The 23,089-nt window shown below is 41.7% G+C and overlaps 8 protein-coding genes across 9 annotated transcripts; 4 read left to right on the forward strand and 4 right to left on the reverse strand.

Annotated features, from left to right (window-relative positions):
• The first annotated feature begins 32 nt into the window (after positions 1–32).
• Positions 33–2,135, forward strand: LOC108607787. The gene is made up of 4 exons (XM_017998827.2): positions 33–580; positions 811–957; positions 1,010–1,925; positions 1,985–2,135. Exons 1-4 carry the CDS (start codon positions 72–74, stop codon positions 2,111–2,113), a joined length of 1,701 nt encoding a protein of 566 aa, XP_017854316.2. The 5' UTR covers positions 33–71; the 3' UTR covers positions 2,114–2,135.
• On the reverse strand, positions 2,114–2,912 carry LOC108607790 (peptidyl-tRNA hydrolase ICT1, mitochondrial). Its single transcript, XM_017998829.2, has 2 exons — positions 2,674–2,912; positions 2,114–2,610 (listed from the first exon to the last, which is right to left on the reverse strand). Exons 1-2 carry the CDS (start codon positions 2,833–2,835, stop codon positions 2,164–2,166), a joined length of 609 nt encoding a protein of 202 aa, XP_017854318.2. The 5' UTR covers positions 2,836–2,912; the 3' UTR covers positions 2,114–2,163.
• A 75-nt stretch (positions 2,913–2,987) lies between these two features.
• On the forward strand, positions 2,988–4,734 carry LOC108607791 (serine/arginine-rich splicing factor 2). Its single transcript, XM_017998830.2, is given in 6 exon segments — positions 2,988–3,151; positions 3,279–3,409; positions 4,092–4,173; positions 4,175–4,222; positions 4,224–4,512; positions 4,571–4,734. Coding segments are annotated over 5 exon segments (582 nt in total). The 5' UTR covers positions 2,988–3,085; the 3' UTR covers positions 4,479–4,512; positions 4,571–4,734.
• A 1,231-nt stretch (positions 4,735–5,965) lies between these two features.
• LOC108596694 lies at positions 5,966–6,801 on the forward strand. Its single transcript, XM_017982718.2, has 2 exons — positions 5,966–6,521; positions 6,584–6,801. Exons 1-2 carry the CDS (start codon positions 6,065–6,067, stop codon positions 6,703–6,705), a joined length of 579 nt encoding a protein of 192 aa, XP_017838207.1. The 5' UTR covers positions 5,966–6,064; the 3' UTR covers positions 6,706–6,801.
• Positions 6,717–8,657, reverse strand: LOC108596685 (probable tRNA (guanine(26)-N(2))-dimethyltransferase). Its single transcript, XM_017982706.2, has 3 exons — positions 8,153–8,657; positions 7,021–8,097; positions 6,717–6,959 (listed from the first exon to the last, which is right to left on the reverse strand). The coding sequence occupies exons 1-3, from the start codon at positions 8,641–8,643 to the stop codon at positions 6,785–6,787; spliced, it is 1,743 nt and encodes a 580-aa protein (XP_017838195.2). The 5' UTR covers positions 8,644–8,657; the 3' UTR covers positions 6,717–6,784.
• Positions 8,658–9,137: 480 nt separating this feature from the next.
• On the forward strand, positions 9,138–13,821 carry LOC108608328 (eukaryotic peptide chain release factor GTP-binding subunit ERF3A). Of its 2 annotated transcripts, none has more exons than XM_017999668.2 (7): positions 9,138–10,128; positions 12,032–12,220; positions 12,283–13,052; positions 13,115–13,201; positions 13,265–13,441; positions 13,502–13,670; positions 13,730–13,821. In XM_017999668.2, exons 1-7 carry the CDS (start codon positions 9,708–9,710, stop codon positions 13,771–13,773), a joined length of 1,857 nt encoding a protein of 618 aa, XP_017855157.1. In that variant the 5' UTR covers positions 9,138–9,707; the 3' UTR covers positions 13,774–13,821. The 2 variants fall into 2 exon arrangements, with proteins under 2 accessions (XP_017855157.1, XP_017855158.1); XM_017999669.2 differs by lacking the exon at positions 9,138–10,128 and adding an exon at positions 11,055–11,303.
• A 3,945-nt stretch (positions 13,822–17,766) lies between these two features.
• Positions 17,767–20,707, reverse strand: LOC108608052 (solute carrier organic anion transporter family member 74D). The gene is made up of 5 exons (XM_033293885.1): positions 20,612–20,707; positions 19,402–19,747; positions 18,808–19,049; positions 18,503–18,749; positions 17,767–18,446 (listed from the first exon to the last, which is right to left on the reverse strand). Exons 2-5 carry the CDS (start codon positions 19,613–19,615, stop codon positions 17,767–17,769), a joined length of 1,383 nt encoding a protein of 460 aa, XP_033149776.1. The 5' UTR covers positions 19,616–19,747; positions 20,612–20,707.
• Positions 20,708–20,858: 151 nt separating this feature from the next.
• On the reverse strand, positions 20,859–22,921 carry LOC108608053. Its single transcript, XM_017999235.2, has 5 exons — positions 22,812–22,921; positions 22,657–22,765; positions 22,354–22,597; positions 21,431–22,303; positions 20,859–21,374 (listed from the first exon to the last, which is right to left on the reverse strand). Exons 1-5 carry the CDS (start codon positions 22,907–22,909, stop codon positions 21,157–21,159), a joined length of 1,542 nt encoding a protein of 513 aa, XP_017854724.2. The 5' UTR covers positions 22,910–22,921; the 3' UTR covers positions 20,859–21,156.
• Positions 22,922–23,089: the final 168 nt, after the last annotated feature.

The raw sequence follows: 23,089 nt of genomic DNA on the forward strand, positions 1-23,089 counted from the left end.
ATTAATAACTATATGTGCTTATGTAAATTATATTATAACTGATTAACAAATTAATTACAATTAAAATTACAATGTTGGAAGCGGCTGCTGTGCTCTTTACCATACAAATACCCACTACTGCAGAGGAGCAGCGGCTAAAGCTGAAGAAGCGGCAACAAAGAGAACGAGAAGCAACAACAAAAACAAAACAAGCGGAGCCCTGTACTCTAAGAATTAGCCCAGCTAATGAGTCAACTGTTGTAAAACGTCCAGCAACACAGCTGGCAGATGTTGTTGAGCATGTGGAGCTAAATGGTACGCCACTGGACACCGCCATGGAGGAAGTGCTGCGTCAGATTTTGCACAAATTTAATATCAACAATGCCATGTGGCTGCGTAACTTGGAGGGCAATGCCTATCAAATAACCTTCAGCTTGGAGTTTGATGAGCTATATGAGAATTTATCTGAGGCACTGCAGCAGTTTGGGATTGGTGATCGCGAGGGATCCACAGTCTCCGTCACGAATTGCATTGCCTCCACATCATTTGCCACCAATAGCAAGGAAGCCGGAAAGAAACCCATTGACAAATGCAGCGGCGCGTAAGTTTTGTGTAGATTTTTCGCAGATAACAAATTTACAGTTAGAGTGTACATAGTACGTACATTTAACAACAACACAAGAACATATACATTGTACATGTTATATTCATGACATCCTATTGTGTTTACTATCAATATATTAAATTGAAATCAATTTAATATTTCTCTCTTTGAGGTTTGGTTGTCACTCAAGCTACTCGCATTACTTTGAACATTATACTTTTTCATAGAATCAATAATAATGCACACAAGCATAGCGGATGGAATCGCTTCATGAACTCCGTGCGCTCACGTTTAAATGTGACGCAAATTGTCCGGGACGTGCGTCAGGACGCGGCCATCACATTTGACTTTTGCATACTGCTTGTGTCAGCAGCGTAAGCAACTAAACCTACATAAGCATATATATTAAACTGTCTTGATTTGCAGCATTTTAGCTTCCTTTGGCCTGGTAGAGAATAGCACCATATTTCTGGCCTCCAGCATGCTGATTTCGCCGTTGATGGGTCCCAATATAGCTGCTATATTTGGTACAGTCATTCAGGAGCGTTCTTTACGTCGTTTGGGTATGCGCAATGAACTGATAGGCATTTTAATGGCCACCTTGGTTGGTTTCCTCTTTGGCTTGGTGGTCTGCACTACGGACAAGAAGTACGGCATAGGCGAGGGGCTTACGGAGGAGATGCTATCACGTTGCGATGTGCACTCATTGGTGGTGGGTCTGTTTACGGCTATACCGTCTGGCGCGGCGGCTGCTATTGGCATACTGGGTGGCAACATAGGCTCACTGGTAGGTGTGGCTATCTCGGCGTCTTTGTTGCCACCTGCAGTCAACTCGGGTTTGCTTTGGGCACTTGCTTGCATATACAAGCTGTTTGAGCACGACGATTCACTTTATGTAGATGTGGTCAAGTCGCGTAAATACTCAGACAATCAGGCCACGGAGCTGGCCGTGCTAGGCGGCATTAGCATGTGCCTGACGCTATCCAACGTGCTCTTCATTTATATGATGGGAATACTGGTGCTCAAGGTTAAACAGATTGCGCCGGTTATTGGACGCAGCAATAGACAGTTTTGGAAACATGACATAAAGCTGTCGCGTGGCGATGCAGCTATCATAGATCAATTGCTGGCCAACTTGGCTAAGGAGCAGCCACAGGATATGCATGATGATTTCTTGCGGCAGCTTGATGAGCACGCTTATCAACATACTTGGTCACCACGCTCTATACGCCATAGTTTCTCCACTCAGCAACCCTATTGTAATGTCTCCACTATACATCGTCTGGAGCAGCTATACAAGAATGCCGCCTCTGAAAGGCTAAATCCAGAAGAACCAACAGCGGTAAAGAGTCTTATAGGCACAGCTTAAATTTCATATTAACATTGCTTTTGACCTTGCAGCGGCCGCGCTTAAATAGTATGCCCTCGCATCCAAACTTGATGAAGCTGCCTCTACCGACCACCTTCATTAATATGCCAGTGCCTCGTTTTACTGTGACGCCCGCTGCCGAGGATGTGCTACACAAATAGTTTTAAGTGATCAAACAAGCTTTATGTAAACAAATTAAAGCATTTAGTAACTATAGATCTATGCCTCCGGGTGCCTGACGATCTGCCTTAACCTGCGCACGTTCCCGTTTCAGCTGCAGTCGTTGTCTGGCTGCCTTTTCTTGCCGACGTCGCACTTTTTCAAGCGTCTCTTCGCTGGGAGCAGCCGACTCAAACTCTTGTGCCCGTATAACTGTGCGAAGTTTTTCCAGCGCGTCCGCCAAATTCAACTGCTGTGAGCGCGTCAAGTCACTTTTGATAAAATAGTAGCCCTCTTTGGTGACTTTGTTAGCAAGAGCCTTAAGTAACTTTTCACGTGTCTGTTGTGGTATCCACTCAGCCTCCGCCAGTTTAAAACGGACATCTACTTTGGTGTTTACAGTATTAACATGCTGGCCCCCCGGTCCAGAGCTGCGACTGTAAGTGACCTCCAACTTATCCATAGGTATAAAGCCATTGAACTTGTCCCCAGTGCTGGCCTGTATGCAAATGTAAAAACACAATTTTAGAATATGTCATAGGTAGCTTATTTGTATACGAACTGGTGGAGGCGGCGTGTATAATTGCAATCGCGCATTCGGATAAATTTTGTCCAGTGATATATCGCTCTTGTAGGATAGCTGACGGCCCAGCAGCGCAACGCTGCTATATGACGTATTGCTCTGCCGTAGCACGCTAATAAAAGCACGCGTTATTTTATTCATTTTTCTTAAAATTAAACAAATGCACCACAAGTTATCTGGCTCCTGTTACGAAAACGGCAAACAGCTGTCGCGCGGCGTTGCCAGACAACAGGGTCCAGGCTATCGAAAAAAACCTATCGAAAAAGTGGAGGCGAACAAATAGTCACAGTTATCAAAGTAAGCGGCGAAAAAAGGTGGCAGAAAATTTTTTCACTTGCAGAAAATATTATAGTTTGTTAACAGTCTAAAAATTGAAGAAAATACAGTGAAAATGAGTAACGCCGCCGGCTTGGGCGCACGACCGCCACCAAGAATTGATGGCATGGTTTCGTTAAAGGTAAGAAAATCATGAGTACTAAAGTGCAGCAACGTAGACAAACAAAATGGCGGCCGGCAAGAGATTTTTCTTGAGGTTAGATAACCTGATACATATGCAAATTTTAAATGTATATTTATTGCTGCAGGTCGACAATCTCACATATCGGACAACACCCGAGGATTTGCGACGTGTGTTTGAACGTTGCGGTGAGGTGGGCGATATTTACATACCACGCGATCGTTACACACGTGAAAGTCGCGGTTTTGCATTTGTGCGGTAAGTACTTTCACAATTGTATACATATGTACATGTGTATATGTTTATGTATGTATGTACATTTTATCAGTCGGAGCCGGCATGTCACCGGTTTCTCTTTGCTCATGGACAAAATTGTGTACATTTATATGTACATATAGTTTAGGTTATGTTAGCATGCTTTGCATATAATTAGTAAGATTTTACATATATTTGTAGATCTACTAGACGCAAGGTCATGCCAGATTAAATGTGTTCACTTGCAACTGTTGCCTACCATAAACCCTGCTAGCCAACATACTGAGAATACAACACTTGACCCGATAGATACAACTATTTGCAGCTTTGCTATTTTTGAGTGTGATTGAATTTATATTTGATCACACTACAAACTTAGCTGCCATATTAAATGTGTTCACTTGCAACTGTTGCCTACCATACCCATGCTAGCCAACATACTGAGAATACAACACTTGACCCGATAGATACAACTATTTGCAGCTTTGCTATTTTTTAGTGTGATTAAATTCATAATTGATCATGCTGCATGCTTAGCTGCCAGATTAAATGTGTTCACTTGCAACTGTTGCCTACTATAAACCCTACTAGCCAACATACTGAGAATACAACACGCCTTAATTAAACAAATTTGATATGCCACAATTTTTGAACCTTAACTAAAATGACATTTTTCATTTCACAGCTTCTACGACAAACGCGATGCCGAGGACGCACTGGAGGCCATGGATGGTCGCATGTTAGATGGCAGGGAGCTACGCGTACAAGATGGCACGCTATGGACGACCCTCGTCTCCAACGCGTCGCAACAGCGGACAGTCGTCGTGGAGCCGGCACGGGCGCTGGAGCAGGCGGTGGCGGACGACGTCGTTCGCGTTCTCGATCACCACAACGTCGCCGTTCCCGTAGCCCACGTCGTCGCTCTTATTCGCCACGTTCACGCTCTCGCTCTGCCGCCAGCTCAACCGAACGTCGCGGCAAATTCTCACGCAGTCCGGGGGCAAGAGGTGAGAGTCGCAATGGCGTAGGCGCTGGTATTGCAGCTGGCTCGCGTAGTCGCAGTCGCACCTAGGCTTCATACGTTCCATTTACTAATATACGATAAGGTAAATGGCAATTGATTATTGTGTTAATTTAATAACTATAAAATCCTTCTGCTTGCAGCCTTAATTGATTGACTCGCGGGGCACTCTTCTCGGAGGATACAAGAAATTCTCATGCTGTGTACCAGAACAGCAGGTATACAAAAATATACACAACTACATACACAACTATTTTAGAATAACATGCATATTTTAAGTTGATGAAAAACAATAACAAAAAAAAAACAATCAAAACAGCGAGCATAGTTAAGTGAGATAAACTTAAAGCATAAGTTTTTACATCATTTAGTTTTCTAGCTGCTCAATATAAGAGACAACGCATAGCATGCTATAATGAGAGATAAATAGCAAAAGGTTTTCTTAGGGATCTACGTAGCATTTAATTTGTGTAGTAGTTCAAACAAAAATAAAACTCGAAAATTATACAACATGCATCACATAACTAAAACTAAAAAAAAAAAAGTAATTAATGAGGCCGGTTGCTAATTTTTTCGTTTTTTTTTTTATTAATTCATTGTTAACCAAAACCAACATTATTAACAAGCTTTCCAACCATTTTACACATTTATTATATATGCAGGCAAGTGTGCGGCGTTTGTTGCAGTCGTGCTGCCGTTTTGCTGTCATGTAAATGTTATGTTATGTGGCTGTGAGGTGCGACGAGTGTGGGCGAGGGAGAGCGGAAGTGCCAGCATATATGTAGAGCGGCGGTTCATATTTATAGAGCTGAGCGAAGCTGAGCGGCGTCTAAGCAGACACGACGAGAGCGGAAACGTCACATCGCTGCTGCTGCTGTTGCTGTTAATGCTGCTGCTCCTGCTCCAGTTGGTAGCTGTTAAATGTAAAACGACGCTGCGCGCTGCTATTGGGGGCTGCTGTTTGCTGCTCTCTGATCTTCCCACACAACACAAAGAAATAGACACACACACACACACAGACAAACACATATTGCTGTTTATGCAGTCTCATCAATCTACCCAAATGCTGCTTCTGCTGCTGCTGCTGCTCCAGTTTTTGCGGTCGCTGCGCAGCTAACGACTTTTCGCTGATTCTCTTTTGCTGCCGCTTCACTTTGTCTCGCACTTGTTGCTGTTGTTGGTGTTTGCTGATTGCTGATTCCTGGTTGCTGTTTGCTGTCCTGGTGGGGCGTACTACTTTTGACTTTAGCAAAAAATAAAATTTGCAGCAGTTCTTAGAGTCTGAAGTCGAGACTACACACGCCTGCCGGCTGAGCTGCCATGATGGTGTCTGTGCTAGTAAGCAACAGGTAAGCTCAACTAATATATAAATTCTTTTACAGCTTAAATAGAATAGCCAGCCTTTTATTTTTTCATAATAAAGTTACATATTAAAAAATACGATAGTACTGTTTTTATTGTATTTTAGTTTTTTACTGATTGAAAGTATAAACTTTATTTGTATTTAAGACACAAGCTGCCTAGCAACTTGGCAGGCAACTGTTTCCATTGACAAAACATTTCCAGCTGAACATAACCAACGACAAATTTTTAGAATATTATTAAAAAGTACGTAGCATATTTTCTGTTCCATCAAGATGATACAGTACCAGAATAAGATTGCACGCAATGAGTCTTATGAGCCGGATTTGCGCAATGAGGGAACATACATATGCCCAATGCCACGTCCACCGCCGCCTCCAATGGACGGCGAAACATGGTTTGCGCACTTGCCACCGCACGAGCGTCTCTTCTACCATCAGACTATGAGCTCCGTGCGATATAGCAAAAGATTTCGTGGCAACATAAACATACCCAAGGATTCGCTGGACTTTCAGCTACAGGCGCGTTATGATCACGGGCGAGAAACTTTTCCAGATAAAATAGATGCCGTGCTGCAAAGGGATACATGCTGTGCCACCACCAGCTGGATGGCACCGCATGGTCAAAAGGAAGTGGGCGCCAATGCTAGGTTGAATCTATTTCGTGTGCTACGCAATACACGCGTGGTGCGCGAAAAGATGCCCGAAGTATTGGGGCATCCCTTGCGCATAGGTAAGATGAAGCTCTTCAAGTGCTTCGAGCATACAATTTATGAACTCTTGATTTTACTCTAGGCGGCTGCAAGGAGAAGATCTCTCCGCATAGCGTCAAACTAATCTGCAGTGGTGTGCACAACCAGCTGGTGAACAATGGCTTCTCTCGCCAGACCTCCGATGGCAATTTCTTCCGTTATTAACAAGCAATTTGTTTAAAGTCTTTACATGATTATTGGACACAAAGCAATAAAAATTTACAAGCAAGTACATAAATGCAGGTCACGCAGTCGGCTGTAGCTCCAGTTTCGGTTGCTTGAGTGGTTGCTCCGCAGCGTCGTGCTGGTCGTCTTCATCCATTAGCTGCTTCTCAGCTGTTTTCGTCGGCCGCCCTGCTTTATGACGTTGCTTTTTGTTCTGGTTACGATAACTCTTGGGCTGCTTGTTCTCACCAATCCTAAACATTAAATTACACAGATTTAGATGGAATTGCAAAAATTGATACTTGAAACACTTACATTATGGTAGCTCGCGTGCCAGGTCCCCAATGCGGGGTTGGATTCTCTTGAAACCGGGAAAGCGCCTGCTTGCGACTACTAGGATTCGCCGCCGGATGCAGCTGATCAAACTCATAGTCCTGACTGCAAGGTTTCGAGAGTATAGCCTGCAGCGGTGTGCCTGGTATGAGGCGATCTGCACGCACCGGATGACGTTTGCTCCAGCAGCGCAATATATCCCAAAGGACCGCTGGTGGTGCATCAGTCTTTAAGGATTTCTTACTGGCATGCGAGTAGGAAACACGATAGCCTGCATGTAGTAATGCAGAGCGCATCTTTAGCATGGGCACAATCTCCAGTTTAAGCACACAGCAGAGCTTATCCGGCGTATAATACAAAGGCACATCAGGCAACTCCTCCAGCACCATAGACAGCACACCCACAATGCGGCGCTGTGTGGTAAGCTGCTTCAGTGGCTCCTCTTGCACTGCATCCAACAGTTGCTGCACAAACTCCATGTTATGCAGCGGCGCTGACCAAATGGGACCACCTAGATGATGTTTGTGACCACAATGTTCGCACTGACTGTTAACAGCTGGACCCGTGGGTATACCAAATTTAATTAAATGCGGTTGCTCGGCAGATTTACTGCGCACTGTTCCTAACGCTTGCAGAGTGTACGTCTCACAGCCCGTACATTGATAAATCCAAGACTGCTTGCTCATGCTAAACTTGCACTGGGCCTGTCCGCTGTAAACGCGTACAAAGATGCGCACATAAAAGTCCGCAGAAACGCTGAGCAAGGGTTCAATGTACTTGCCATGACGATTGGCGTGCGATTCGATGCAGTGCAGCAGTATGCGCAGCGCCATCTCATGACAGCACTTCATGCGCAAAGGCACAGACCCGTATTTGACATAGCATGCCTCTGGAGCATTACCCGCCAATACGGCCATATCGGTGGCAGTGACCAGCAGCAAGCCGCCGTCGACTATACACTGCAGAGCACCATCCAAAAAACGATTCGGACAGCCATAAGGATCCAAATCCACTACATCAAAACGTTTCTCTGGCGCTGTCGACAAATACATGACCGTCCTGCAAGCAAAAGTGTTATTTTTAAATTATTCCCAAGTCAATTGCATTCGCTTACATTGCATCCCCAAAACTTGGCTCAATCAAATGGTCCACATTGTTATGCCGCACGTTGGTGCTAATAGACTCCACTGCCTGTTTGGACAAGTCGTTTGCAATAATTTGACGAACTCCTGCTATTTCCTGAGCATAACGTATACTACGTAGACCAGTGGCAGCCAGGGCCTCCAATATTCTCATGCCATCATCATACTTTGTACCAGCCACATAGTTGGGAGTCTCCAACGCCTCCGGTTGGAGTTCCTCGCTACCCTCATGCTTCTGTTTGCGTAGGAGCTGCTTGTGCGCTTTCTCTGCTCGCTCCTTAGCTAAACGTTGAAAGTAAACATTCAACACTGAGATGCTCAGATCACGATTGAACTCCTGCACAGGATTGTAGAAGACATTGCCGCCAGATACAATCTGGGCATTGCGTTCAGTAATAATGTTCGGATTAGGATTTAGAGGTATAGATTCCGGCTCCTGTACCGTTTTTACATCCACCTCCATTACACGTTCTTATCAACACGTTTCTGTTCAGTGTTGTAAAATTTAAATATCCAAACTGAACAAGTTCACCTTTATCGTTATCTTTAGTTATTGAAAAGACAATTTGTCAATTCCTAATTAATGATTAAAATATTTAAGTTTCTAGTTTAAAAGATTATATAAGTGCTGACATGTATCTATTAATATTTAAAGCTGATTTTTGCTTGTTTGTGCTTAAAACAGCGTTTTAATTAAAATAGTTTTGGTCACAAAACTAAATAACGAATTATTGTCTTGCATTGAATTCAATTTATCATAATTTCAATAATAATCATTTCTAAGCAAAACTTATAAATAAAATAATATGTAATTTGTTCTATAAATTGCAATTGCAACGAGTATTTTTAAATTACTAAAAATAAGTTTTATATCGAGCAGCTTTCCTGCACTTATCGAACATATTCTTGATTCGTGAACCTATCGAACTTGCTTGTATCCCTGGTTTTATTAACGCGTGGCGGTGAAACAATACAACGTGTAAAATTTAGACGAAATTTGCAACAATTTCGCCACCTACGATTTGTTGTTGTACAGCAGCAGATTAATAGCAGCTGTAACAAAAAGCCAGAGAATTACGGCGTCAGTCAATACAATAACAAGACTGAAAAGGTGTCACCGGATAAACCGCATACATAGACGCATTGCTTGCTTTTAGTGTGTGCTGCCAGACAGTGAGCGGAAAGTGCTGCGAGCTAGTGCATGAAAAAAGAAAAATAAGGCAGCGTCTAAGTTGGCGACGTTCGGTTGAAGCCAAAAATTAATTATTGAAAGGCTGTGCCTTCTTTACACAAATAAGTCTCCTTGTCCGCCCGTGCGTCGCGACGAAAGGCAACCGCGTGTTTGGTCTGAGTGCGCTGCAGAAGAAGGAGGGGGGCGAAAGTGTGTCGTCTTCGGAGTGTGCTTGTGTTTGTGTGCAGAGCAGAGCAGAGGGCAAAAAGTGAAATTTTCCACACAAAAAAAGTTTATACATTTATAAATTTGAAGGAAATTATACGAGTTACTCACAACATAAAAGAACAACAACAATGGCGCAGGATAATTCGGATTTAGGAACAAAATTCTCAACACTCAACGTAAATGCAGTGGAATTCGTGCCTAGCTTTGGTAATTACACCAGCGGTCCCACCGTAGCGGCTGTTGCGTCGATACCAACGCCAGCACAACAACAGGCCGTTGACAACGCTGTTGCACCGGGCGGATCGAATCCGGTATCAGGTAGTGCCACACCTGCCACAACACCAGATTCAACGGGCAGTGCCGGCTCAACAAATGCATTGAATGCTGCAGCTGTTGTTGCTGCTACTGCTGCCACAGTGGCGCCATCATCGGCGGCTGCATCAAACTCAGCATCACCGGCGCAAGGATCGCCGGTTACCACGCCTTCTACTGCAGCAGCGGCACCCATTGAGAACATCAGTGCGGGGGACAAAACTACGGCCAACAATGGTAATTATAAAAAAGTAAAAATATACAAATTTATACATGTGTGTGTGCGTGTGTGTGTGTGTGTGAATGTGTTGTGGGTGCCTTTGGGGGTAGTTTAGTCAACTTTGTGAGCGCATTGAACTTTTTGTGTGTAATTGGTGTTGTTGTCCTGACGTCACTATCAATGCGTGGCACAAAGACAATGAAAGCAGCCAAGCAATCGCTTTTTATTGCTTTAACTACTCAACTTGAAGCAAATGTGAAAAAAGAAAGACCTAACATAACCTCAAAAATGTGTTATGACGTTCAGTTGTTATTGTTGCCATTGATGCATTTATTATTGGCACATGCACTAATTACATTTTTATCACTCAATGCAAAGTTCCGCCACAACAACAACTGTTTTAAATCAACGCTTGCAAGTGATACCGCGAATATTAAAAGCATAAATGCATAATTTGTTTATAATAATAAGTTTGTGTGATAGTGACAACAAGTAGTCACACTTATTTTTCAAATATGTCACAGTTTCTCTCTTTGTTTTTGACACGTTTGCGTTATCCCACTCGCATTTATTGTAAGCTTTGCTGCTTGTGCATATTCGCTCGTTGATCTGGAAGTTGAAGCGGTTCTTGCTGGTTTTTGAAGTTGAGCACTCGTTATATACTGAGCGAGCGAGCAAATGAGCGAACGGACGTTCACTCGTCACATGGCTCCATTGAGCATATGAGTTGCCATGCTTGTTGTTGCTGTTGTTTTTGCTGTTTCTTTCTTGTTGTTATCGCCAAAAGCAGGCGCGCTGTGACTGTTGACTCTCTGACTCTGTGTGTTGGCCCAAATGGCAGTCGAAGTGTTGGCGTACTGTGTGTGTTTTTGTTAGTGTGTGCGTGCTTTTTGCAGCTCCCCAGCGGTTTGAACCGCTTTCAACTTGATTTTGAATGTTAGTCGGCCGTATGTAGCGCCAGCTACGTAGCTCGTTGCCTCACGCTCGCTCGTCTAGTAATGAATATTATTTTATTTTTCGCGGCCCGTGCTCGCTGCATGTCGTTGTCGGGCTCTACGTTTTTGCGCTGAGTAAATTTGTTAATAATTTTTTGTTACAAGTTACAAAACAACAAGTACAATGTTGCGAAAGGGTGGTGGCGGCGGCGGCGGCACACGCTACATTTACTCGAAGAAATTACACTCAAAGAAAAGTTAGTAACGGTAACAACGCTCCTCGACCTAAAAATGTGATCTGCGCGCGCAGTGCATAAATCTAAACTATTTTTACTGTTGCTTTGGCTAGATGTGTCCAGTTTAAACCACAAGCCACATTCACGTTAAAAACCCGCGTGCGTACGTGTTTTTTGTCTCTGTGTGTGTGTGAATTAGTGCACGTGTGCTTGTGCGTGAGTATTTAGTACTCATTGCCCCCGTGGCGTTTTGGCAAGTGTTCCCTGGCATTTTACTAGCATCCAAATAGTGCACGTTTTAGCACATTCTGAGCAACAGCCACAACAGTTAACAACAAACATACACACACTATCAATACATCAATGATTCATGCTGACAACAAGCCGCTAATTATATTGTCAACCTTACAGCCACTCCCCTCGCACTCTGTCTTTCATTATCAACTCTGCACATAAAACAAAGCGCACAAATAAACATTATATATGCATGTCTTGTAACCTGATGCGAGGGCTGTAAGACAATTGTAGACCGAGTACAGCCTAAAACATAAATAAATAGCTTAGAAAAGCTTTGCCAAAGCTTAAATGTCAGCATATGATATTTAAAGTTGTCAAGTCGTCAACTCTTTGCATACTATTATATTTTGCATAAAGTTATTCTTGTTGCACCAGCTTGAGGCATGGCATGAGTCATAAATTTCTTGAAATTATTGTACACCATTTGTAATTGAAGCTATTTATATTTATAGAAACCGATCCTGCTGATAGCTGGGATGTGGAAGAAGATGCAGTTATAACGCCAGAAGATGAGGAAGTCGATAATGATGAATTCAATGAAGGCGAAGCCACGCCAAAGGTCTCAAAGAAAAAGGTCGTCAAGGTGGAGGAGAACAGAAGCAAGCGTGAGCATGTGAATGTTGTGTTCATCGGTCATGTTGGTAAGTTGCTTTAAACCTAACATTTATATATGCATATAACTAACATATATTTTAATTTAAAGATGCTGGCAAATCAACAATCGGTGGGCAGATCATGTCCCTCACAGGCATGGTGGACAAGCGCACGCTGGAGAAATATGAACGTGAGGCACGTGAGAAATCCCGCGAAAGTTGGTATCTCTCGTGGGCGCTGGATACAAATCAGGAAGAACGTGACAAGGGTAAAACCGTCGAGGTGGGCCGCGCCTACTTTGAAACAGATCGCAAGCATTTCACCATTTTGGATGCGCCGGGACACAAGAGTTTTGTGCCCAACATGATTGGCGGTGCAGCGCAGGCAGATTTGGCGGTGCTCGTGATTTCAGCGCGAAAAGGTGAATTCGAAACGGGCTTCGATAGAGGCGGACAGACGCGTGAGCATGCTATGTTGGCCAAGACTGCGGGCGTTAAGCATTTGGTCGTGCTGGTTAACAAAATGGATGACCCCACAGTGAATTGGGATCAAACGCGTTACAACGAATGTAAAGACAAGATACTACCATACCTCAAGAAGCTGGGCTTCAATCCAGCCAAGGATCTTACCTTTATGCCTTGCTCGGGCCTCAGCGGCCTGGGCCTCAAGGATCAAGTGCCCGAGGAGCTGTGCACCTGGTACAGAGGGCCTGCCTTTATACCATTTATCGATGAGCTGCCCTCGCTTAATCGCAAAACCGATGGACCCTTCATTATGCCAATTGTGGACAAATATAAGGATATGGGTACTGTCGTTATGGGCAAAGTGGAGTCAGGCGTTGCGCGCAAGGGACAGAATCTGCTCGTCATGCCAAATAGAGTAAGTGCCCAATGAATTATCCAAGAGAATATATTTTTAATTAATCTTTTAACCTTTTACAGACGCAAGTGGCCGTTGATCAACTGTTTTCAGATGACTACGAGGTTACTTCTGTCGGTCCCGGCGAGAATGTCAAGATCAAGCTGAAAGTATGTGTCTTGATTTATTTTGATTAAGTGAAAGAGTAGACTAACATTTTATCTATTTCATAGGGCATTGAGGAAGAAGATGTTTCACCCGGCTTTGTGCTTTGCGATGCCACCAATCCAATTAAAACAGGCAAAGTGTTCGATGCTCAGGTCGTTATATTAGAACATAAATCAATTATCTGTGCGGGCTACTCAGCAGTGATGCACATACACTGCGCAGCCGAGGAAGTAACGGTGAAGGTGTGTACCTTAAATAAGTCTATATTCTATGTATTATTAACAATCTATTGTTTATTGTAGGCACTCATTTGTTTGGTCGACAAAAAGACCGGTGAGAAATCAAAAACACGTCCAAGATTTGTGAAACAGGATCAGGTCGCCATTATGCGTATTGAATGCTACGGAATGATTTGCCTTGAACAATTTAAACTGTTCCCACAAATGGGTCGCTTTACGCTGCGAGATGAAAGTGAGTTTTATTCAGTTTTATTCAAAACGTTATCTCTAATTTATTTATTTTATATTTAGATAAAACCATTGCCATTGGCAAGGTACTGAAGGTGATCGAATAAATTGAGCCCAGCTATTATTCGAGCCTCCGCCTTTCACTTTCGGCTTTATAGCAAACGTGCACCATTCAACTTACGCCAGACGACGATATAAGAAAACAACAAATGAAACGCCAAGGCCGCCACGCTTTCTTCACTCAAATGACACAACCACTTGCAACATTAGCACTCACACAAACACACACACACACACTCATGCGCCAGGAACAATATAAGAATTACTTTCTCAGCAATTGTATGACCGCCAGCAAATGCGATTGATTATGATATTGATAATAATTAGAGAAAGTCTATAATAGCAGCTATTTAAACAAACAATAAACGAAATGAGGAATAATTTCAAGAGAAAAAGATTTAGAGAGAGTGTGAAAATTGGGAGAGCAACAGAAATGCATTATATATAATATATAAACAAATATCATGTATAACTTTAAAAAGCATGGAAAACAAACAATTACGTTATAACATTTATATTTATAAATAAGTATGCCGGGTTATAAATATTTTTAATTGGCTTTTTAATGCGGCAAACAGATTTATTACTGAAATAAGCAACTGAGCATCATTATAAATTGCAAGTTGAGCATTCATTTTTAAAAACTAAAACGCTGCAAGCAAAACAATTTTTTATATTTATACAAAACACTCATGCGATAAATAGTTAACCCAAAAATCATGCATCCATACACAATTGTATTAATTATTATTTTCTCTTACGCATATTTTATATTGTTATGCGTCTCAGTAATTGAAAAGAAAACTTCTGTTTTTGTCTGCTAATATAATTCGCTGCTATTATATGTTGAGCAAACGCTTTTAATTAAGTTTAAGCTTGAATTTGAGTTAATTTGCTTTGACTTAAAACTGGTGTAAATCGATGAGCGAACATTTGCAAATACTTACAATACTTTGTTTATATTTTAATTGATTTGAGAGAATTTTATTTGATGTTTAGATAAAAAGAAAAATAAAAAGCTATTCAACTGCTTATAGTTAAGGCAAACAAACGAAACACACATCCATGAAACTAAATAAATATGCCTATTTTGCTCGATATACGCAAAAATAAAAAAACAACAATTGAATTGCTTATGATTTATTTTAATTGTATAATATTTTTATGTTAATTCATTTTGTTACTAAATATACAGGACCAAGACGCCGAGAAGGTTTCAAATTTCCCACTTTATGCTTATTTCTGTTTCTTTTGCTTTATTCTAGCTTTTGATTTGTTAAATTCAAGCCTAAAACTTAAATTATTTCTTAAGTTGAATGAATTAATTGTTGCCACAATATAAACAAATATATAAAATTCAAGTTGAACCTTTCAGTTAATTTAATTAACTTGAACTATTGAATAATAATGAAGTAAATAAAGGTAAATTTTTTGCCTGCCTTTTAACGCTTTCCACGCATCCTAGTACACAAAGCGATTTATAAAAATAAATTATAATAAAATACAATTGTTATAAATCTCTCCGGACAGTTATAAATGATGATACTTAATTGTTTCTCAACAAATAACAAAAACACTTACTAAACAAAAAACTGAATACAAAAAGAACTATGCAACTGATGAAAATAAATTAAAAATTGTATTAACTTAGATACAAAACGAAATAATAGAAATTATATAGAGAAAACAAAACAAAAAAATCAATACGGGAATATTTATACAACATTGCATGTATTATACATACATACATATTGAGAAAAAAGCGAACAAAAAAAGATTCGTATAAATTTGAAAATTTTTTATCAATAAAAAGCAAAAAAAAAGGGAAACCAGTAAATGTTTTTAAGATTTTTGTAAATAATCTTTTTACATATATTTATTTAATTTTAATTATATACATAAATTCAACTTAATTTCTGTAAAAATGTTATTATAACAAAATATTTTGAATCCAATTAATTAACAATTTGCTCACTTTTAACACACTGTGGAGTAATTAGGATTGGTGCGCATTTTAGCTTATTAGTAGTCACTTTATTTGCTCAGTTTCTTTGCAAGAGTCTGCCAGTCTAGCTGAGGCGAGTTCTATACTTTTACTCTCACGTCGCACGCGCGCTTGTTTGGTCTGTCACCATGTACGTTATGGTGGTACATCACTTGTACGCCATACCGTGAGGAGACATATATAAACGTAAATGTATGCTTGGCATACAAATATGTATACAAGCCAATGTACTGAGGACAGACAGGTGATACGCCCGCCTGCAAATGTAGTCACGATCCGAGCGATGGCATAACCTCACATATTATAATTAGGATTTAGTCTCAGTATAGGATGTGCGACAAAGCGCATTAGCGGCAAAAATTTATAATAATTCTCATTACTCAATCTATATGCTGGTATCAGATAGAGATGTTAGGAACGCACGTTACGAAGTTAGGACGGAATTTATAAGGTCGAATAGCTATGTGTGGCTGATAGTAATACTAGCACAAATGATTGCAGGCCAGTTTTCGCAGGACTTCTCGCCCGCTTGCCACACCGCTTCAGCACCGGAGCGAGCTCACAATAAAGGATGAGTAACCGAAATGAATGAATAATCGGCGGAGTAAGTATGAACGTCTGGTCTCCGCATTACTGGCGATTCCAAGACAACTCACTCTTAGGTAGCGGTCAGCGATTCGGTATAAAGGTTCAATACATGCCACGACATTATACTGATGAATGCGGCAGTGATCTAAGGACAAGATTCGTATGACGTCTCGCATCTACCTTAACGATTTAGGAACTCAATGTTGGCCTGTATCTGTGACAGAGCACGGCGTCATAGAAACACAGGTCGATGATATGCAATGTTGGAGCACAGCAGGACAACTTCTACTACATCTGCGCGTCTCTAAATCAGGGATCGTTATGCCGTCGGAGTGCGGGCCTCAGTCACACGTACGAGTAATGAGTTAGTCATTAATTTCGTCAGTCGGGTCTATATCTGATTTGCCTAGTGCTAGCCGATGCACGGCGATATGTATCCTAACACATCACCTCCGACGATAATAATTACATGGCGGAGCGTACTAGATATGGTGGAATAAAGTATGGTCCAGTAAATGTGCAGCATAAGTTCACTAATCACTATAATGTGTCTCTAGTGTAGGCACGAGGAGACTAAAGATGACTCGCATTATCGTGCATATTATGCGGAGTGCGATTTTGTCACGAGAAATCCGTATATTTGTATGATATACACACTCTAATGAATAGTCACATAGTCAATATTACACCCAGCTTTTCCTGTCGGTTAGTTATTGTATATCATATTCAGTTAGTACTAGAGCGATGCATTCACTAGAAGTTAGTTGACCTAAATTCTTATGCCTATATCTCGTAGTCCGAGACTCCCACCAGTGGCAGTAGTCCTCAGCTCAATATGTCAAATAAATAGAGATTGTGGGCAGTGGGCGCCGCTGAACGTTCTCGTGGAGAACTGGAAGATCACCTGTGAGCATTCACCGGTTGAAGTAAGCGCTGAGCAGCGTACAGCTTTGAGACTGGCGCAGAGTTACAACTAGTGTCAATTCTCGATGAGCATATATCTCTGCTAGACTAATAGGCTATGCGATGGTTTCTAGTCGATTCCAACCTGGTTCGACTTATTAGGCCGGTTCATGATTTAATTACAAATTGTGGTGAAGTATATATATACGCTTGGTTTTATCGGTGTTCTTGAGTCCTTGGCGCGAACCCATCTAGAACAATCTCACCGGTCGAGATCGACGCGCGTAGACGAACACCTAATAGCAGTAGTCGTCTATATGTGCATTGAGAGATGAGCCGGAGTGACCCACGAGAGAAACTCGTCGCATCGACTGACTGTAAGTAGTATGATCTACTGGTATATTCAAGCATAGTGATTCACGAAGTTCGTATGTCAGTCCTACGCAGCTTCAAGCCACGATGGACATCCACTCACGTAATTATTCGTTAGTCGCACAGTCAGACAATCGACTAGTAAAAGCTTTGATCTCTGAGCGTGGTGCCACTATAGTCGCGTCATGGTAATGGGATCAGGACAATACAAAAACGCATAGCTAATCTGTCCAAATATGTATATAAAGCCCACGAGAACATTCCACAGCAGCACGTTGCTCACCGCCGGCTTCTTCTTGGACAAAACCAAACCAGAACCAATCAAGCCCACCACCATGCCCAATATGGACACTGGACCGACGACAACAGTGGCACTCTGCGCTGATTTATGAAACTGCACCTCCATGTATTTAGTGAGAAAGGTCATAAAGCCCGAGGCGCCCAGAATATAAAACACAGCAGACACAATATTAAAGATGAGCAACTTGTTGCGCAGCAGGCGCATGAGAGCGCGTGGAAAGTCCTTTAGCTGAGGCAGCTCAGCATTAGCGCCAGCGCCAATGTTATCCAGCGCTGCATTTGAAGCTGAGCGACTGCTGAGCGAAAAGCCAGCCTCGTCACGCTTGAGCTCCTCATGGCGCAGCACTTGTGGCAAATGTGAATTGTGCTTGCTGCTGTTGTCCTGCGCCTTGGGCAGCTGCTTGGGAAACAGACCAATCAGACCGGAGAACAGACACATCAGTGTGCCCAGGATAAGCCAGCCCAACCACCAAGCGCCCAGCCAACGCGGATCCTTATCGTCTATGAGCGGCGTCTTAGTCGGATCAATAAAGGTATTCAGCGAAATGTAACCTACGAACAAGTTTATATAAATAAAAAATATAAAATTTACGCAGTTAGCAACGCACCGAAGAGAAAACCAAACACTGGTCCAATCATGCGCAGTGCCATGGCTATGGCCAGCATAAGTGGCGTATTCATCTTCTTGGTATTGTCATCCAAATAAGTCTGTCCCAGCGAATAGTACAACGTATTGCCTACGCCCAGCACAAACTGGGAGATAAATATCAGCACCAATGGCACATAGGTAAACAAACTGTCGCAATTATTATTTGGCTTGCCCACGCCGCATAGCTGCTCCGGTTTGCTAACATTCTATTCAAAATATATATATCAAAATTAAAAACACAATTCATTTTACAGTTGTGCTCACCGCTGGCGTTAGACTGCCCACCAATGTGCTATTAGCCACATTACTCTGATATTCCTTTGTTAGCTGCAGCACCTCATCGCCCGCTCCGTAGATGAAATGTGGTAGAATCAATATATAACAGGATAAGCCGCACAGCACAATGCCCCAGGCTATCCAGCGTGGTCGATTACGCTGCCCGCCTATATAGGAGAGTATGAGCGACAGCAGTATCTGTGATATTTCATTGCCACTAAGGACAATGCCTGTAAAAAAGGGTAAGCAATACATTTTATTATTTTGGTAATTAAATTAAAATTTAATGAACGCTTACACAGTGAACAAAGTTGAAGAGAGTTAACAATTCATACAGAATTTAAAATTTATATAAACTCAAGCAAGCAGTTTAAAAAGAAATTTATATTGAATATTCAAATGGCAAAATGAGGCAAAAACCAAATTTCTGGGCCTTCTCATGAGCGCATAATTTATTTTTAACAATTACATTAATTAATTAATTTAAATGTGCGAGCGTCCGCTGCTCTGCTTATCAAATTAGAGACCATCAATCAATTCAGTTTGATATAAACATAACACACGTAATTTATCAACTCTTACCTGTTGTTTGGCTGGGTATTTTAAATCGCTTCTCTAGTGTGGTTAGCGTAACTATGAAATACATATAGGACATGGCTTGGATGGTGCCCAGCAAGCCGTAGACGTACATAAATGATTTGGTGGTGGCGTATTTTTGTAGCCACGCCGGATGCCACCAGGCCATGCCGCATTTGTAATGACCCAGCGGCGGTTTTCTTTGCTGAACGTCTGCCATTGTTGTAGAGCTGTTTGCTTATGTTGCTTGTTTATTGAGGGATTTGTCGGGTGCACTACTTCAGCATGTCTCGGGCGACGGCTGATAAGATTAATCGATCAAATCGGTATCAGGCTGTATAACTTAGTTGAGCTACAAAACAGAGCAAACCAATTTCATTTCTTGGTAATCGTAAATTAAATAGCAATTGAGCAAAGACAAAACCTATTTACATATAGTACGTGAGTTAAGTTACTCATGCATGACTTAACGTAAATTCAAGCGCATATTTTAAATTTGCTATTGATTAGCAATTGAAGATTAAATTATAACTGCCCGCTGGTGATTAGATAGCCGCACCATAATTGCCTACGAGACCAATAAAATAACCTAAAAACTGTTTTTCAACTACAATTTTGCCAACTAACGCTGAGACGTTCATCTATTGGTTACACTGGTCATGGTTAACACAAACAACAAAGCCAAAGCCTTTTTAATAAACTCGCAGTTCGGCATATGAAGTGTTGCAATAATTAATTTGTCTACATCTCATTATTGATTGTAGACAAACATAAACAAAAGATTATCTTGAGTGCACTTGTCTGGCAGACGCAATAATAAAATAAAAAGGAAATACGTTGTGTAAATATTTTACAAGTATGCTCTAGAATCCTTGTTACTTTTTATTTGAATGTAAATAAAAATAGGTTTATTGTTTATGTTTTTCAAGTTCGCAACACCTGTTCCTGTGGCCCAATCAGCAAGTTTAGCACTGATAATAAAACAATCAAAAATAGCAGATAAGCTATGAGAGTTTAATATTTTCTGTTGTGCCAGTTTTTATTTATAACTGCAGTTTACTTCCTGAACACTTTTTAGTCACTTTTCAATACTATTATTTACATGTTTATCACAAGGTGAACTAAGTACTTTTAATCTTATCGTCAATATAAATCATTTACATGATAATTCAATTGCTCTTGCCGCACAAACAAAAAGGAAAGGATTTTCCATTACCGTTTCGATGAATGTAAGAATCAGCGTCGAATTTGAAAAACGGCGTAAGAGAAATTAGAACCGTGCAGCCGCGTGGCGCGTATCAAACTGACAGCTGATAGAGTAGAAATTCTAAATTTTGTGACCACCGAGTTGATAATAGTGTTCGATAAAGCCGCAGCCCGGTTAGGCGTGTATTATCAATTTATCAGTGCGAACGAGCGACGCGCAATTAAGAGAGCGTTGCGCATACGCCGCGTTGTGCGCACACACGTGAGAATTTGGGCAATTCTTCAGCAAACTGCATTTATTATACGGCCCACTCGTGAAATACAAATGCAACACAGCAGCCACAACAATAAAAAGTAATAACAAATGCGACAATGACACTATTTACTATTAATACAAAATGAACAGCCGGCCACACAGCACCACCTCGCCTCCAGATTAAGCGTTCCATTAAGCCAGTGATGCTCTCGCTGCGATTAGATTTAGCAACAAGTGAATTAAGGCAAGCATCAGTCAAGTGAGTGTGAGTGCGAGGGCTGCTTTTAACTATTGACGACTTAGCGCTTCTCAGCGATTTTTGTATTTATATCGGGCGCATCCGATCGCTCCATGCGCTCATTGCGTCCTATGTTGAATAACATGGTGACGCCAGTGATCAATATAGTTGAGAGTAATAGGCAAATGATTATGGCTTCAACAGCGGCACCCGTCATGTATGTCTCGCATAACCAGCAGGGATGTGTTTTATAAGTAGTGTCAAGACCAGACTTTGTTGCTGCAATTACGTCATAAGTATTATTTGCTTGCATAAGTAGCTTTAGCTTTACTTACGCTCAGACAACACATCCAAGTGAAACATGTAGAGCGAGAGACGTGCGCCATCGTCGGAGTAAACGGTTATGGCATGACAGCAGAAGCTAAACATCTTGCCAAACTCCAAATGCTGGCTGGGCGTCATTGTCGTATTTTTGTATTCAATGCGTGAGATGCGCCAATTGTCCAGAACTGGCATTACCTCAATAGCAAGTGGGCCCGATGTGGTATTAATTGTTATTACAAATCCCTTGTCCACAGTCGATTTATCAGCAAATTGCATTGTCAGTGATTTCGTGTCGCTGCCCAGTTCAATTGTTTCACGTGTATAGTGCACAGAGGATCCCGTCTTGCTCTCCTTGGCATAAACAATTTTCGATACTGCCAGAATGGCTTTCATATGCCGCAGCACTTTGAGCGTTGTGGTGCGTTTTTTGGCTGTGTCTGGAGCACTTGCCGCTGGCTTTTGCGGTTTTCCTGCATTGTCCGGGGCATTAGTTGTGCCCGTGGCATTAGTTGTGCCCGTGGAATTAGTTGTGTCCGTGGAATTAGTTGTGCCCGTGGAATTAGTTGTGCCCGTGGAATTAGTTGTGTCCGTAGAATTAGTTGTGCCCGTGGAATTAGTTGTGCCCGTGGCATTATTTGTGGCTGTGTCTGTATCATTTACCGCTGGCTTTTCCGGGTTTTCTGCATTGTCCGTGGTATTAGTTGTGCCCGTGGCATTAGTTTCAGGCTCCTGCCTGGATAGCTTGTACAGCTCTTTGCCCATTTCAAATTTAACACGCTCCAGTCGTCTTTGCAACATGCGTATATTCTCTTCCTGCGCTGTATATAGCTGCAGCAGTATTGAACAGGACTCCAAATAGCGCGTCATTGTGCCCATCAATTGATCTGCAAGTTTAACGAATTAGTGCTGTTAACTTAAAGCTTTAAATACTTGCCATGTTCTTGCAGATTGTTGTTGGTTAAGATGATTGCATGTAGTTGTCCCTCTTGACATGGCAGCTGCAGCACCTCATCGCCCATTTGCTGATGCCATTCCAGCTTGTATTTTGGCTGCTCCAGTGTAATCTGCTGCAGTGCATCCAGCGGCTGCTGCACTCTAGGCAAAAAAGTGCGCGGCTGCAAGCCGCTCATAAAGCTAAAGCGTTGCTGCTGCACGCTGCTTAAGTCTTTAATAGACAACTGTAAGACAAGCATAAGTTATAAATTGCATTAATTTATATTTAGTGTGTGAATCTCACCTGTGGCGCTATATATGCAACAATCATGTGCTTCTCTAGCAGTGGCAGCATTATGTCTGCAAACTCAGCCATGCTTAAACTTTTGAAAATGCTCGTCTTTGTTGCTACACTAAAACTTATGTTAGCTTAAGTTTAATTTAAACAATTGCACTTACAGTTTAGCGCCAAAGAGCAGCACAGGCGGTTCGCCAATCAGCTCAGCTGTGGCCAAGCTCTGGCCAACTAGCAGCAAAAAAATACACAACAAATTCATTTTGTTATAATCAAAAACTTTTAAAATTGAATAGTATAATTTGCTGCTATAGAAATTATGCTGCCTACTGAGCGTCGTTAAATTGAAACTTCAACTCGATAACAAATGCCGATCGATAACTAAAGCTAACAGCACATGTTAATTAACAGCGCATTCGTTTATAATTTAACAGCGCGCAGC

Source organism: Drosophila busckii, chromosome 2L (genome assembly GCF_011750605.1).
Source record: "Drosophila busckii strain San Diego stock center, stock number 13000-0081.31 chromosome 2L, ASM1175060v1, whole genome shotgun sequence".
Classification (NCBI taxonomy): Eukaryota; Metazoa; Arthropoda; class Insecta; order Diptera; family Drosophilidae; genus Drosophila; species Drosophila busckii.

Bases quoted from the DNA above. Each gene is read 5' to 3' on its own strand.
- LOC108608053 (XM_017999235.2), bottom strand. From the start codon at position 22,909: ATGAATTTGTTGTGTATTTTTTTGCTGCTAGTTGGCCAGAGCTTGGCC. The intron at 22,304-22,353 runs GCAAGTATTTAA...TTAAACTTGCAG, and splicing joins CAACAATCTGCAAGAACATG to ATCAATTGATGGGCACAATG. The intron at 21,375-21,430 runs GTAAGTAAAGCT...ACGTAATTGCAG, and splicing joins CTTGGATGTGTTGTCTGAGC to CAACAAAGTCTGGTCTTGAC.
- LOC108608328 (XM_017999668.2), top strand. From the start codon at position 9,708: ATGGCGCAGGATAATTCGGATTTAGGAACAAAATTCTCAACACTCAAC. The intron at 13,053-13,114 runs GTAAGTGCCCAA...AACCTTTTACAG, and splicing joins TGCTCGTCATGCCAAATAGA to ACGCAAGTGGCCGTTGATCA. The intron at 13,442-13,501 runs GTGTGTACCTTA...TGTTTATTGTAG, and splicing joins CCGAGGAAGTAACGGTGAAG to GCACTCATTTGTTTGGTCGA.
- LOC108596694 (XM_017982718.2), top strand. From the start codon at position 6,065: ATGATACAGTACCAGAATAAGATTGCACGCAATGAGTCTTATGAGCCG. The intron at 6,522-6,583 runs GTAAGATGAAGC...ATTTTACTCTAG, and splicing joins GGGGCATCCCTTGCGCATAG to GCGGCTGCAAGGAGAAGATC.
- LOC108596685 (XM_017982706.2), bottom strand. From the start codon at position 8,643: ATGGAGGTGGATGTAAAAACGGTACAGGAGCCGGAATCTATACCTCTA. The intron at 8,098-8,152 runs GTAAGCGAATGC...TTTTGCTTGCAG, and splicing joins CCAAGTTTTGGGGATGCAAT to GACGGTCATGTATTTGTCGA. The intron at 6,960-7,020 runs GTAAGTGTTTCA...TTTAATGTTTAG, and splicing joins GGCACGCGAGCTACCATAAT to GATTGGTGAGAACAAGCAGC.
- LOC108607787 (XM_017998827.2), top strand. From the start codon at position 72: ATGTTGGAAGCGGCTGCTGTGCTCTTTACCATACAAATACCCACTACT. The intron at 581-810 runs GTAAGTTTTGTG...ACTTTTTCATAG, and splicing joins ATTGACAAATGCAGCGGCGC to AATCAATAATAATGCACACA. The intron at 958-1,009 runs GTAAGCAACTAA...CTTGATTTGCAG, and splicing joins ATACTGCTTGTGTCAGCAGC to CATTTTAGCTTCCTTTGGCC.
- LOC108608052 (XM_033293885.1), bottom strand. From the start codon at position 19,615: ATGGCAGACGTTCAGCAAAGAAAACCGCCGCTGGGTCATTACAAATGC. The intron at 19,050-19,401 runs GTAAGAGTTGAT...CCTTTTTTACAG, and splicing joins AATACCCAGCCAAACAACAG to GCATTGTCCTTAGTGGCAAT. The intron at 18,750-18,807 runs GTGAGCACAACT...TATTTTGAATAG, and splicing joins TGGGCAGTCTAACGCCAGCG to AATGTTAGCAAACCGGAGCA.
- LOC108607790 (XM_017998829.2), bottom strand. From the start codon at position 2,835: ATGAATAAAATAACGCGTGCTTTTATTAGCGTGCTACGGCAGAGCAAT. The intron at 2,611-2,673 runs GTTCGTATACAA...ATTTGCATACAG, and splicing joins TATACACGCCGCCTCCACCA to GCCAGCACTGGGGACAAGTT.